Source organism: Apium graveolens, chromosome 7 (assembly GCF_009905375.1).
Source record: "Apium graveolens cultivar Ventura chromosome 7, ASM990537v1, whole genome shotgun sequence".
Taxonomy (NCBI): domain Eukaryota; kingdom Viridiplantae; phylum Streptophyta; class Magnoliopsida; order Apiales; family Apiaceae; genus Apium; species Apium graveolens.
In genome coordinates, this window is record NC_133653.1 from 7,691,116 (window position 1) to 7,706,710 (window position 15,595).

Consider the following 15,595-nt stretch of genomic DNA (forward strand, 5'->3'; position numbering starts at 1 on the left):
TGTGGATATTTTTTGTTAATACTTGTATCCTTATTGATATTTGAATTTGAACCGAACTTTATTTCGCGAAATTTGGACAAAAACCAGAGCAGATTTGACGGAAATAGAGTTTTTGACAATTTTTCCTCGAGATTAGTAAAAGATTTTTCTCAAATATTGAGTAGGGATGTCTTATGGATATTTTCACATATTTATATCCATGTTGATATTTTAATTTGAATCAAAACATATTTCGCGAAATTCGTACATGAAACAGAACAAATTTGACGGAAATGGAGTTGTCGACTAATTCTCCTATAGGATGGTGCACAGTTTTTTTTCAAATATTGAGAGATGTATTATGGATATTTTTATATATTTGTATTGATATTGATATTTTAATTTGAACCGAATCATATTTCTTGAAATTCGGACAAGAAACGGAACACTTTTGACAGAAACGGAGCTTTCGACTAATTCTCCTCATTAGTACACAGTTTTTTCTCAAATATTGAGTACGGATATTTTCACATATCTGTATCCATTTTGATATTTGAATCCAACCATATTTCACAAAATTCGGACAGAAAACTAAACAAATTTGACATAAAAGGAGTTTTCGACTGATTCTACTAGAGGTTAGTACACGGTTTTTTTTTGAATATGAGTACAGATGTGTTATCAATTCTTAGTAAAAAATATTTGCTTCATTTGAAATTTTAAATATGAGTACACATTTTTTAAAATTCAGGGTTTAGGTTTATGGGTGTTTAAGATTTCTACTAATTAAAAAATATTTTTTTTCTAATTAGAAAAGGTAACCCAATAGTTACCATCATTTCTAATTTTTATTATTTTCTAATTAAAATAATGCATCGAAACTAAAACTAATACTTTTAATATTTCGGCTTTATAGAATTATATAAAATAATTCGATCAGAGTAATTAAAGCTTATAGGTTCTCGAGGAAGAAGAAAATATAAAGCAGGCCCCAATGTTTTGGGGAAAAATCTAGTTTTTAATTTTTGCTCAGTTGTTTCATTATCATATCTCAACTATATGATTTTTTATATTAAACGTCTGAAAATTTAAAATATAATACTAAAACTTTTTTTCATTGCAGTATTAAACAATAACTCCAAATGGAAGCATAATATACTTTAGCGGTTGAAGTAACAGACTCACAACAATCCTAACGGACTTACCAGAAGCATACACTAACTGGAATTAAAGTTTAATATATAGAAACAAATATTTTTCTATAAACACATATATTTACTCTTTACCCTGGTCACTTCTGCTGTGCTAACAAAAGTTTACAACATAAAAGAACATTCTAGAATAAGAACAGGTACCTTTATCAAATTACAGGTAAAAAATACTTTAAAATAGGAAAAATAAAATGAAATCCCTATTCAGAATGACTACTCCCTTATAACTAGAAAAGTAATAGGCCAAAGCTCACAGACTAGAACGGATATGTTTGTTTTGTGTGTGGGTTACTTTTGTTGGCTCTATTTCTCCTTTTTGCTCTTTGGTTGAAAGGTAAAAAGTAAAATGAGGATCAGAAGATAGTATCAACCCTAAGTTTCCTTCTTTGCGGAGTTCTTTCTGTCATCTGTTTCTCCAGGTCCATAAAAGTGGCACCACTATTGGCAAATAATCGCCTGAGATTGATCACTGAAAGCTCATTAAAGCTAGAAACTGCAAGGTCCGCCTGCACCAGATCATACCTGCATGTTTCAACTCAAACACACTTAGAGACCCAGCAGAGATTCTATTGTTTCTTACACTTTCGATTTCTAAGCAACACATCCTTACATACTATGAAGGGAAAGTTAGATTTTGAATTATTTGTACAATTTCATGAAGTGAAACCTAAGACATACGCTGGATGAACACCAATTAATGCTGTGGCCTTCATCGTGCAGTTGTGAGCAGCAGCAATGCCTCTAGGATCATCTTCAAACACGACACACATGGAGGGCTTTCGATCCAACTGCCAAAGTTCAAGTTTTAATATTTTATATATGTATATAATTATATATAATTTACAATTTACTATGCTAACTTTATATTGTGTAATATATTTATGCAAATTTAATATAACTAGAAAAATATTAGACATATATAATATATCATTCGAGTTTAATATTTTAAAGAAAAAATTATATTGAAAATATAAATAAAAATTAATTTTTGATAAAATTAAAATTGACACATATCACTTTAACTCTTAACTAAATTTTTAAAAATTAGTTTTATTTTTACAATTTTTTGAATTTTTAATATAAAAAAATCTGATTGACATCAGATCAGGATATTATCTGTATCCGAACAATATCCGTCGGATTCGGATAACAAACCGACCCGTATCTGAATCTTCAGTTTGACGGCCATAATTATGGGAATCTAGGGATGACAAATTAATCCGATCATCCGTTTGATACCCGGTCCAAAACCAAAATATTTGCTTAAGCATTACCTGATTTTTTGGATTTGGATTATGATATGGATTTAATTTTTAGACCCAAAATTTTTGGATTTTATGAAACCCGTGTATTTCAAAATTTATTTCGTGTAGTGGTGGTTATGGTGGCAAAGGTAGATACGGTAACAGTAGGGGTGGAAGATGTATAGTGATGATGGTTAGGCCTGATATAGAAATTTGCTCAAAAAGAATAAATGATTTGTATAGAAATTCAGTGATTTATGTTGAAATTTGGTGATCTGGGAATGAATTTGATGATGTGTGATACTAATAAAGGCAGTGTGGCAATTTTTATATGTGGTTTCCCCGAACATTAGTCTAGCATTCTCATACTCACATGTATATCAATTACTAGTCTAGCATTCTCATACTTACACGTATATCAATTACAAACAAATATTTTCAATACGAACATATCATTTTTCCCTTTTCCATATAGACACATGTATACAGTGACTATACATATATATTCACAGTTGTATATTCAATTTTAATCAATTTATACATACATAAATACAAACACCAGAAGATATATAAGATGAGATTAGCATGTTGAATGTTTCTATGTTGAATAGGTTTCGAGTATTTTTATTTTTTTCACATTAAATTTGGACTGGATTTTGCACTAATCGACCAAGTCGAATGACTAGGTCGACCTCTCTAGTCGACTCTCTCAAACTGACTAGTCGTTGATAGTCGAGCGCCATGACAGCCATGACAAAAATGATAAACATGTATTGTTAATAAATCATGCATTAATAGCTCGCATAAATATTAGATTATTAGTTGTACATAGGGAGGCATTTCTTGTGTTTTTCCCTAACAATCTAGCATGTATTCATGGCAAAGACAAGAGAACATTACTAAGGCAACCTACTACATATTAATATATAGACTAAATTAGCAGCAATAGAATAATAAATTAGCAACAATAGAATAATTCTGTGACTACCGCACTACACAAGTACACATAACTCAACAATTTCTTCCATCTAATATTTATAACCGGAATGTAATAAGAGGGGGGAATTTATAAATTTTAATTTACTAACTATATTTTGTTACTTGAAGATTAATTATAGTTATCAGCTACTTCAAGTAAGTATATTGTATGGTAGACTTAATCCCTCCCACCTAATACCTTTTGGCACTACTCAATTTCTTTCTACACTTTACTCGTTAAGTGCCATAAAAATTGTGAACATCAGTGGGGATTTTTCCTAGAAAACTAATTCCTCTGTCTGTCCCCACTTTGTGTGAATCTTGTATTGTGACAAGCAGATTGAGTCATGCCTATAAGACTTTGCACAACAGCAAATCGCTTGTCAGCAAATTGCATCTTATGTTAGAAAACACAACACATAGATCTGCAAGTATTTTACTCGGTGTTTGACTCGGGAATTATTAAGTATCTTATCATTCAATAGTATTTAAATATTTTTAGTAAAGGTCAATCATAGAAATTTTATAAACACATGAACCCAGTCCGACACTTCCGTTTGAACCCTCGACCACTTATTACCGAGAGGGGAGAATTATCTACTAGGCTAAGCGCTGCAAATAATCAAGATGCTTAATTGAGATTGTTAATCGATATTCAGATATTCTCCTTTTATAGTATCGAGATAATTAGCAAATAGATATTTAAGAAATCTTCAAATTTTGACTTGTATTTTTTAAGCCAGAGAATATATAAGTAGTATAACCATTTATTGTGGTAAATCTCAATTACGTGTCTTTGCATTCGGAAAGATCAAGTTGGTCACCGCAAAAACAAGGTCTTGAGATGCTCACAGACTTGCTAAAAATGTACATGACGTTCTAGTAAACTCATTTGTTGGTCAAACAACATGCATTCCCTATACAACTCCGTTACCATCTGCTCTAGCAAAGACATGGTGGCGAGTGGATGTTGACTGGTCGGATCAGCTGACAAGGTTGACTAAGATAAAAAAAAAACAAATCACAAAAAGAATTCATTTCATTTCATCAACTTCAGACATTCAGAGACAAAGGGAAAAAAAACTAATTTATCTCCAACCCCATTTTTTTGATAGTGGTAATTGATTTCTGAATTATTGGAGAAAACAAAGTGAAGTAGGGAGAAAAAATAGACTCTCTGAGCCTTACAAAGGAGAAGCAAGGCCAAAGGAGGTTGAGGAGAAGAGAAGAATGGGAGGGAGGGAGGGAATCGAAGTAGGATTCAAGCACATACCAGGAATAAAATGTCTTAACTACAGTGATTTAATAGCGGGAAGAAGATGCATTGTAGAATTCGTAAGGTGGCCAAACACAAGAGGCCGGATCATAATTTGGGTCCCAGAAATTCATGGTGAATCCATGCAATCATCCAGTAACCCGTGATCTAAGAACAGGTTTGAAGCCATCATCTAGCAAGAGTATGACAACATGGAAGAGTATCTTTATTCTGACCACTTGAATAATTCAATAGTTATAAAAAGATAGTTAAAATTTATCATAAAAAGAGATACCTTCGAGCTTATATAGGTTGCTTCATTCACAGTGTCGCTCTTAACTGCTCTTCTATGGGGGCATTGAACTTCGTACAAATATTGTGCGCGTGGCCGGGTTGAAGTTTTTTTCAATGTAGTTAAGAGCATCTCCAATAGGCATTGCCAAGAGGTTGCCAAAGTTGATGTGGCAAAGCACTATTGGTTGCCTACCTACTGAAGTTGGTTGGGTTGCCAGGGAGTCGTCAACCAATGTTGCCAACTTTTGGCAACTTCTCGAAATGGTTAAAATAAATATACAAGTGCATAAAGTATATATCACCAATAATTTTTTTAGTTTAAGAGTCATTGCAATATTATTTATGGGACCACATAGGCAACTTTCAAAGGTTGCTAACTATTGGAGTAGATTGTTGCTCAGTTAACATGGAATTGAGTTTATATATATATAAATATTAGAGATGCTCAAATAAGAAATGCTCTCGGGCACACCAAAGTTTTGACAAGTCTAAAGCATAAGTTGTAAAGGCGAACCGAGGGGATAACGAATCTCGTATTAGGCACTCACCTATATATAGGCAAATATATAATAAATTATGCAAAATATTTTTTTGATTGGTTTTAATAATATTTTACATTAACATAAATATTAGTTTATACAATCGTATCAAACATAATTATTATGTTTGTTTTTTGGAGACTGTTATGAATATAATGGTTCAAAGGTACAAGTTTATACAATTTACCCGTCGAAGACCAAAAAGAAAAATAAAAGCAAAAACAAATCATAACTAGAATAATATTTCATGCACGTATATAAGTTGAACACGTAATTCACCTAATGTAGGTTTAGGAATCACCAAACTTGAGGTAACACCAAATTCCCCTAATATGAAGGCAGTTTGAACGCCTATTTATTTTTAGCACCTTTCCGCATAGGCGATAACTAGGCTACGCCTCTACAACGGTGGCGTGAAGTATAGATTACAAGTACCCAAAGTGAGAATTTACTCTTTTATGCCCAAAGGTTATTAACTGGATTTTAGACTAAAGTTCTGCAAATGATTTAGTTTCGAGTATTTCAACATCTTTCACGTGTAAATAGGTTTTAATCAATCAATTTGCTAGTCTTTTTTAGTTACTGTACCTTCACTGCAGCAGAAAGGAATCTGTGGGCCATGGACTCCATGCCATCTTCCTCGGTCACAATAGCCTGCAACACCAACAAGAGTTCAACTTGGTGCATAATCCTCTGTATGTAGACAGCCAAGAGGCTGAGCCAATACCCAAATTTGGGAATTCTAGCTAACCTATTACTTTATAAATTACATCCAATTAATTGTATTCCAACCGTGTATATAATGTAAAAATGATGTAGCCAAATACAATCTAAGCATATGGAATATGTATAATGAGATATATAATTGCAAGCAACTTAAAAAGCACCGTCTGATGTATTTCAAAGCAAGCATGAATGAATGCACCAAAATGGGTTGAGCAATTCCAAGATACTGGGTATATATTTAGTACAAATTGTGTTCCAACAATCTCCTAGTGGTTCATTTATAGGTTAGGAGCCTAATTTCACTACTTATTTTAAGCAACTTAAAGAGACTCCAAAAATTTATTTATTTTCACTCTATATATAAAAAAAATTCACTCTTTAACTATTTAAGAGCTAAACCTACATTGTTTCTCCAACAATCTTCCTTAATATCACTCTCTATCTATTATTTATTACTTAATTACATACATGCATGTTAAACAAGGTGAAGGCCCTATATACCCACATTCAAAATGCATTGCCCAGAATACCCACCGGCGGCAAGTGTGGTCCTTTTTTACCACTTTACCAATAAGTACAGAATACGTGTGTGATGTCATTACTTGACACGCATATTTAGCATGTGTACTTGCTTCTTTCCCAGTACACTTGAAGAGAATGGTGGACACCTGCTGGAAGAGAAATACATGTGTGTATCCTATACGCTGTGGTTCTTTTATTCATTCTACCTTTTATTTCTTCTTTAAATATTTTTAAAATTCAAATGGGGAATGTTAAACTCTTAAAAATGTTAAATTAACGATCCTCATTTGTTTAAGCTCTAGCCCCGAACCTTCAACCGTACCCTAATGTAAAATTACATCCAATTAATTGTATTTCAACCGTGTATATAATGTAAAAATGATGTAGCCAAATACAATCTAAGCATATGGAATATGTATAATGAGATATATAATTGCAAGCAACTTAAAAAGCACCGTCTGATGTATTTCAAAGCAAGCATGAATGAATGCACCAAAATGGGTTGAGCAATTCCAAGATACTGGGTATATATTTAGTACAAATTGTGTTCCAACAATCTCCTAGTGGTTCATTTATAGGTTAGGAGCCTAATTTCACTACTTATTTTAAGCAACTTAAAGAGACTCCAAAAATTTATTTATTTTCACTCTATATATAATAAAAATTCACTCTTTAACTATTTAAGAGCTAAACCTACATTGTTTCTCCAACAATCTTCCTTAATATCACTCTCTATCTATTATTTATTACTTAATTACATACATGCATGTTAAACAAGGTGAAGGCCCTATATACCCACATTCAAAATGCATTGCCCAGAATACCCACTGGCGGCAAGTGTGGTCCTTTTTTACCACTTTACAGATAAGTACAGAATACGTGTATGATGTCATTACTTGACACGCATATTTAGCATGTGTACTTGCTTCTTTCCCAGTACACTTGAAGAGAATGGTGGACACCTGCTGGAAGAGAAATACATGCGTGTATCCTATACGCTATGGTTCTTTTATTCATTCTACCTTTAATTTCTTCTTTAAATATTTTTAAAATTCAAATGGGGAATGTTAAACCCTTAAAAATGTTAAATTAACGATCCTCATTTGTTTAAGCTCTAGCCCCGAACCTTCAACCGTGTGTCTTTTGTTCATTTTTTTCTATTTACTTCTAAAACCTAATGAGTAATGGATGAACCAAATATTAAAGTCTTGAATTATGGTCCACTCTTAAATTAGGGTTCAGGCTCTAGGGTTTAGAGCCACATCCTAGACCCTAAATTGTTGTAACTTTTATTCATTTAAAGAAACATTAACCCAAATGCAGAATTATTGAATACTAACATATTAAAAACTATTGAATTAGTGTTCATGCTTAATTTAGGGATTAGGATTTAACATATATAAAAATAATTAAATATTAAACATGCATGTACACGCATTCATGCAATACAAGGGGTGCTACACGCATGCTACAAGTACATGTATGAACAATACACGCATATGGGAGAGACTCAATCAAATACCAACCACACTTGCATAAAACACAATAAATGATTATATGATATGTGTGTTCGCTAGGTAAGAAAGGCCAATCACATCGTCACATCAGTAGTTGGGGCCTTGACAGCTTAGCGGTAGGTATTTCGAACATTTTCTCTATAAAGCAAACATCATAAATCTTGACTATATCATGTATGATGAGTACATCACGTATGGTGAGTACATGGAAAAGATGGAAAATAATAATAAAAAGTGTTAAGATAAAATATCTATTACCTATTACTTAAGGTCAGTTTAGGGTTTCTTAGAGCATCTCCAACGGGAGTAGCTATATGAGTAAAATATAGATATTATCTAAAATTTATTGAACCTGTAAGCAATTGTGCTTCAGCAGTATTAGCTATAATGATTAGCTAAATTTAAAAAACTGTTATTTTTAAATCTCAACGGCTATTTTTAGTGAAAAAAGTTACTAAAGACATAGTAAAGTTAATTACTTTTTTATTTAATTTAAGTAAAAATAAAAAATATATTTAATTAAAACATATTTGATGATATTATTGTAATATTTTAAACATGATAAAAATTGGTTAACAAACATTAATTTTATATTTTATAAAACATTTAACTAAATTTAATTTATCATATTATTTTATTAGTATTTTATAAAATGTTATATTAAAATATTTATATAAGTAATTAATAAATTTGATTAACAATGAATTTTTTTTTGTTGATAAATATTTTTACAGTCAATATTACGTAAAATTAAATAAAAAATTAATATATATTAATTATTAAAAAATAATAAATACATATACACATACACATGTTATAGTTCAATTCATTTTCAGGTATAAAACAACACAAGAATGGCGGGAGTCGACGTGGAATTGATATAGCTAATGGGGAGATGATCAACAAATTTGGAAAACCAAACCCTGATAGCAATAATTTTAGCTAATAGAAAGAGCCCGTTGGAGTGATTAAAATTTTAGATAATAAGTATATTGGTTGACACCCGACAATTTTAGCTAACAGGTGACTAGGGTTGGAGTTGCTCTTAAAAAATTAACTTATAACTTAAAGTTAAAAAGTATCATATAAGTTAAAAGTAAATTATTACTTATAAGTAATTTAGGCGTTTGGATAGTTTTACATATAAGTTGTCATAAGTTGTCATAAGTTGGTGAGGTGTTTGGTAAATTATAACTTATAAGTTAAGAAAAAATTAAAAAATTAGAACACTGTATATAATAAAATATTATAAAAAAAATTAATATTTAAAAAAAAATATTACTTGTTATTACTTATAAGTTATTATAAAAAATAGAATACTATAAAATAAAATAAAATAAATAGTTGAAACATGTTTTTGATCGTATCTGAATCTTTATGCAAATTATATAAATAAAATAATGGATACTAAAATAAACTTTTAAATATATAAGAATTATAATCAAAATGTTATTATATATCCTTTTAATTAATGTTGCATTGTGAACTAAAGGTTGCACTACGAACTAAATTATTTACATGTTATTATATTTATTTTGTAGTAAATTAATCGAACTAAAATTAGCTAAGACGCTGTCTGAATAAGTAAAAATGAAAGAGAAAAGTACAGTTCGACTATTTTCTACTTTTCATCATTTAAGTAACAATTTTATCCATTAAGCAGAACATCTGGATGGTCCATGAACTTATCACTCCGTAATGGTTCAAAATGAATTGCCAAACAGACACATAATCAGCGTCATTTATAATCTTTACATTAGAGAGAGAAAATTAAAAATAAAAAAGAATTAATTGGAAAATATTTAGGAAACAAACAGAGCCCCTAAATTTATGAAGAGTGGCTTGGAGCTTGTTGGAGGCCATTGTAGTTTCAAACTCTTTAAAACTTAGTTTTAGGAGCCTATTTAAGAGTTTGATTGTGATGCTCTTAGAGCCACTCCTAATTTCAATTTTATTAATTTATTAATTAAAAGTTTATTTTCCTTCTTTTCTCAACTAGAGCCTCCTGGTTGAAGTTCGAATACATTATTACAACAATAATGAGCAAATATACGGAGTGTAGTTGGAGACTTGGAGTTGATATACAACATAAAATTCTAATTAACACTAAGAGGCTCTTGAGTTTTTTAGTTCTAATGTTGGTAACAATCAGGACAGTAGCCCAGTAGTTACTATAGAGGCTATTAGTAGTAGAATGCTTGTGATATTGATGCGGAACGAAAGATTAGAATATTGATTTGTGTTTATTTTATATTATTAGTTAAAAATAAATTTAATTGTAATTTAATATATAATATGATATATATAAGTAGTAGTAGGAGGAATAGTTTATATTATGGTAGAGAATAAGAAAAGGATTTGTTTCCTTTATTAGAAGATTGTTACTTGATCACTAAGTTTAGGGATTTACTATGTGCCTATATAAGTTGATGTAATCTTTTATTATAAGAATAGAATTGATTGATTATTATTGAATTGAGATTGTTCTCTCTCTTGTTATGGGTTGCGATCCTAACAAACTTCTCTTCTACGGTTGAGAAATCCTAAGGGTATTGATTCTTCTTCGGTTGGATCACCTTAGGTGTGGGTTTTCTGCGCAAATATCTATCCCTTTACTTGTTTTTAATACATGTCCATATACCTATTGGCTATTACTATAATGCATTAGTAGCTTTACTAAGGGTAAACTGGTACTTTAACAAGTACTTGGAGGTCAAGTAGCCTATAAATACTAAATAGACTGCGGTTAATCCACAAATATCTATCTCTTTACTTGTTTTTAATACATGTCCATATGCCTATTAGTATAATGCATTAGTAGTTTTACTAAGGGTAAACTGGTACTTTAACAAGTACTTAGAGGTCAAGTAGCCTATAAATAGACTTAACAGTTTTAATATTCAGTTTATGCATTTTATGAAAAAGGAATACTATTCCACCAAACTGCTTTTCTCTCTAGTTCTTCTCTCTATTACTGAATTCTCCTTCTCACTCTACAATTCTCTCAAACTATCCTAATTCTATTGTTAGTCTGCAATTCTTAGTTGTAAATCTATGTTTCTTTCATTAGATTACTTTTCTCAAATATCAGAAAACAACAAAAAACATACAAACATTCAGAAAACCACACCGAAAAAACCGAAACCAATGAAAACCAAAAAAATTGTAAATGGAACGGTTTGGTAATGGCTACGGTTTTATCCCCTATACCCGAACCATTTATATAATATTATACATCTACATATTATATAATAATATAATATGCTTATATAAAATACATTATTTATTATATAGAACCTAGTACAGTTAGTAAAACATAATGAACAGAAGCTGTGATGCTCCTTTAGCCTTCTGTGATGGCCGTGTCTACACTACTCAATCCATAAACTCGTATACACCACTACACCAGTTACTGCTACTATTATACTCTTTAATTTCACTTGTAATTTTTGGATATCAGAAACTGTGTCATTGTAAATTTTAAGTTTAGAAGTATCTTTTTTATGTTATAATATTTTAAAATTTATTATTAGTATATTTGTATAATATTTTTTAATTAGGTAAAAAAACCGAAACCGACAACGGTTAACCGAACCGAAAAAACCGTTCTGGGCGGTTCGGTTACGTTAATAGGTAGATATGTTAATAGGTAGAAACCGAACCGGCATATACGGTATTGTAACAGTTTCCAATAAGAACTGAGCCAAACCGACCCGTTATGATGCTTAAAGAACTGCATATGGATACACTGATGTGCATACTATATTTGCATATGCTTCTGAGTCAACTGCATTGACAAGTAATGGGTTTGAAGGAGAAACTGAAATTCAAAGACCTGGAAATACTTGTATAGTCCCATTCGTATGAGTACTTCAACCAAATCAGTCCGATCAAGACTTGAAACCACAGCACAAGGGATTCGAGCTGTTGATACGGCAGTCAGCCATTCCTTGAGCCCTTCCATGGGTTCTGAAAGCTGAAGAAAAGAACAATGTAAAGTTACGACATTTGTGTCACATACATAGCAGCCAAATAATTCCTGATCAAGAGCTGACATTAAGAATATTGCCAAGATACAACTGCGAAAGTCTAAGCTTCAGTCTATCCAACTCAATTCCTGGTTTCTCCCATAGCAATACCTACAAATTATTTGAGATATTTAGGAAACTCAGGCATCACAAAATAGGTTAAAACCATAAAAGAACGAATTAAGAGGCCTCAAACTTCTATTCCACTGAGATTTTTGGAGATATTATATGCTAATTGAATCTTATATATACTGAATATGTAACTCAAAGTAAATCAACAATCTCCGACGACATTGCCTATCAAACTACATGGTAACTTGGGACTTGGAAACACAAAAATGCATCCAGTACTGACTACTTTTGAAAATCATTAGTCACCTAATACTGGATCATAAGTAATCTAATAAATAGTTGCAACCTTGTGCAGTACATGATCAGCACTTCCGTAGAGCAAGTTTCTTTGCAAAGTTCGATCCTTAGGAATATCCCTTCCTGCATTATAGAAAATGTGTGACTTCTAAATGATAGATAAACTGTACGGATAGCCCTCTATCAAAATATGTACTTCAAAAAAGATCTGCAACAAAACTTATGATATATACGTTATTTTTCTAGACAGATGTGCTGCATCAGGTTATTTAGATTGTTCAGTAGAGATACTGAATACTAAGTCAGAAAAGCTCCATCTCAAACCTTTTTAATTAGCCAGAAACATCACTAATTTAGAACGGCCACCAATAGCTTAACATTGTGCTAGCTTCCTTGATATAGATCTATGCTACCTCACGCTTGAGTCCTTGATATAGATTGTGACTATTTAAATACAAAAAGATTAAAATTACAGATGGAGCTGTGGCCATTTAAATAAGGCACAGGGAGATACAAGGTACATTACATTCTACAAACAACATGATAAGTGACGGATGTTATTCTATCAGAGTCATCAAACATTTCAATGTTGACATCTGACCACTTTATCACTCTGCAGATTAAACATAAAATTACGGATAACTGATGGTATTGGTACAATTATACCACAAACAATCTACCTATCATGGCTCGGCTTTGAGTACTTAAGCAATCAGCAAAAACTGGCACAATTATAACACTTAGTCACTTGCAGACTCCAAAATTGTGTACATCTAGTACAAAACGTAATTACAGGGATTAAAGATACAGACCCTCTTCTGATGCCAGTTGTTTCCATGCTTTCAACTTCATAGAACTTGTGTCCGCCTGTGGAATAGTAAACACACACACAAATGACAAGTTCAAGGAGACAACATCCCAAGTAACAACAAAAAGGTAAACATAAGGCATAAATCCTATGAAAATTATGTAGTACAGCCTAGCTGATAAGCCTATAACTTATTGATTAGAGGTGTATTTCTAAGTTCACATAAACCTAGGAGGAACCAATGATTATTCATAGCCAAAATAGCTAGCAGCAAGGCACATGGACTATATTTACTAGAAAATTAAACAATCATGAGAAGGGACTAACTATGTTGTCAAGATAATGCATTTGGAAAGCTTAATTAACATATCACAGAGACTGAAGCTCATTTAAGAGTCATTCTACCTTAGCCTAAATCAGTACGGAAAAAATAATGCAAATTCTTCCGTGGACAGATATTTCAAACAAGAGTTAAACTGCAGAACACTTAATTCTGTAATGCTTGATACTGGTATGCTGTAACATATATAGACGCACATAGCTTTGAGATCGTGTGACAAATACAATGCATGTGCTTATAGAATTACATGATTCAAGATAACCAAGAAAACCTCTATACTCCAGACGTGCAAACATGAATCCAGTAACATTTCAAAAGGCTTATGAAGCCAGCGTCTCATTAGTAAATTTTAGAACATCTCTCTCTTTTTTCGTGTAGAAATAATGTATTTAATAGTGCAATATTATATATCATTTGTCACGAATGTTTGTTGTGAAATCATAATTATATTACAAAAGTAGTATAGGTTCCTTCCGATAATTGGTGGTAGCACATTATTTTGAATAAATAGATTATGTATGATATAAGGGGAAAAGAGGGACGAAAAGAAAAGGGTTACCAGTACATTCTCCCAAGAGAAAATAAGACCGTAAGCTTCATCAGGCTTCATAGCATATCTGATTCGTTGAAGAAGGCTAGTTTGTAGTCTATCATTGAGAAAATCCTTGATGATCAAAAAAACAAACAGGAGAATTAGATGCAATTAATAGTTGAAAAAATAAAGCCCAAAAAAAAGAGAAGGAGGTTACCACATCAACTTTGAGGGGGCCATCTGGTCTGAAAGTCTCGAAACCTTCACCATATTCAGCTCCAATCACCTAAAATATCCAAAAATGAACCCCTAAAAATCCATAAATTAAAAAAAACAGTAGCAGTAGCACGTACCTCTTCTTGAAACAACTTGTCAGGTGTGACCGGATGATATCCCTTATTATTACTGTTTTCCTCTGATATAAAACCCTTCCGTATAAATGGATTCGGATTTTGGGACTCAAAACAACGCTTAACTCTCTGAAATTTGGAAATTTATTCAAACTAATTAATTATATAAATTATATATACATACATACATACATAATAAACGACACGAACCAACAATTTGAAGTTAGCTGGAAAAGCAGGAGAAGAAGGCGACGTCAGCCGGAGTAACGATGATGAATAACTACAAGCGCATTCCATTATCGTTTCAGAAAAGGTATGGGCACAAAACAAACAAAGAGGCCGTTCTAAAATTACCCATCAAATCGTGTCGCGATTTTTTTTAGTGTCGCCATTTTTTTTAGCCCGCCTAATCGAGTCGAGTCGAATCGAAAAATAATAGGGCTCAATTTAAAATTTTAAAAACTTGAGTTTGGCTCAAAATATTTTACAACACGGGTTCGATTAGCTTACGAACAATTTGAGTAGTTTTTATAGTCCACGCAGTTAGAGACTTTTTACTCATTTAAATTTGTAAGTACTTATTTTTATTGGGTAAACCCCTATAAATTCGGTTGAATTATATCATCTCAAAGTATCCCATCTAAATAATTTATCATAACGGACTAAGTCTTGTTTGTCAAAAAAAAAATAAATTAATATAATTAGGGATCACATAATTGTAAAATTTTATTAATTTATAGAGATATCAATTAATCGATAAATTAATAATTATTAATTTATATAGAAATTTCAGTAATTAAAAAAATTAAATTTTAATTATATAAATATAAAAGAAATAAACTATCCTCATTTTATGTATGTATCTAATTCGATGTATACTAGTTTTTCTCTTCTCTTTTGATT

At 31.5% G+C, this 15,595-nt stretch overlaps 1 protein-coding gene and 1 long non-coding RNA gene across 4 annotated transcripts; both read right to left on the bottom strand.

Moving 5' to 3' along the window:
* Positions 1-1,201: 1,201 nt before the first annotated feature.
* On the bottom strand, positions 1,202-15,070 carry LOC141670937 (5-amino-6-(5-phospho-D-ribitylamino)uracil phosphatase, chloroplastic). 3 transcript variants are annotated; one of them, XM_074476993.1, is made up of 11 exons: positions 14,903-15,061; positions 14,696-14,821; positions 14,560-14,628; positions 14,370-14,474; positions 13,475-13,529; positions 12,712-12,785; positions 12,321-12,404; positions 12,101-12,241; positions 6,089-6,154; positions 1,869-1,978; positions 1,202-1,712 (listed from the first exon to the last, which is right to left on the bottom strand). In XM_074476993.1, exons 1-11 carry the CDS (start codon positions 14,987-14,989, stop codon positions 1,544-1,546), a joined length of 1,086 nt encoding a protein of 361 aa, XP_074333094.1. In that variant the 5' UTR covers positions 14,990-15,061; the 3' UTR covers positions 1,202-1,543. The 3 variants fall into 3 exon arrangements, with proteins under 3 accessions (XP_074333094.1, XP_074333093.1, XP_074333095.1); XM_074476992.1 differs by having other exon boundaries at positions 12,709-12,785; XM_074476994.1 differs by lacking the exon at positions 1,869-1,978 and having other exon boundaries at positions 1,597-1,712; positions 12,709-12,785; positions 14,903-15,070.
* On the bottom strand, positions 4,645-6,081 carry LOC141670938 (uncharacterized). The gene is made up of 2 exons (XR_012554831.1): positions 4,963-6,081; positions 4,645-4,860 (listed from the first exon to the last, which is right to left on the bottom strand). It is a non-coding gene; the product is annotated as an uncharacterized LOC141670938 (long non-coding RNA).
* Positions 15,071-15,595: the final 525 nt, after the last annotated feature.

Excerpts from the sequence above, each read along its gene's own strand:
- LOC141670937 (XM_074476992.1), bottom strand. The coding sequence starts at position 14,989 with ATGGAATGCGCTTGTAGTTATTCATCATCGTTACTCCGGCTGACGTCG. Across the intron at positions 12,786-13,474 it reads ACAACTGGCATCAGAAGAGG|GAAGGGATATTCCTAAGGAT; the intron begins GTCTGTATCTTT and ends TCTATAATGCAG. Across the intron at positions 1,713-1,868 it reads TTAATTGGTGTTCATCCAGC|GTATGATCTGGTGCAGGCGG; the intron begins GTATGTCTTAGG and ends TGAAACATGCAG.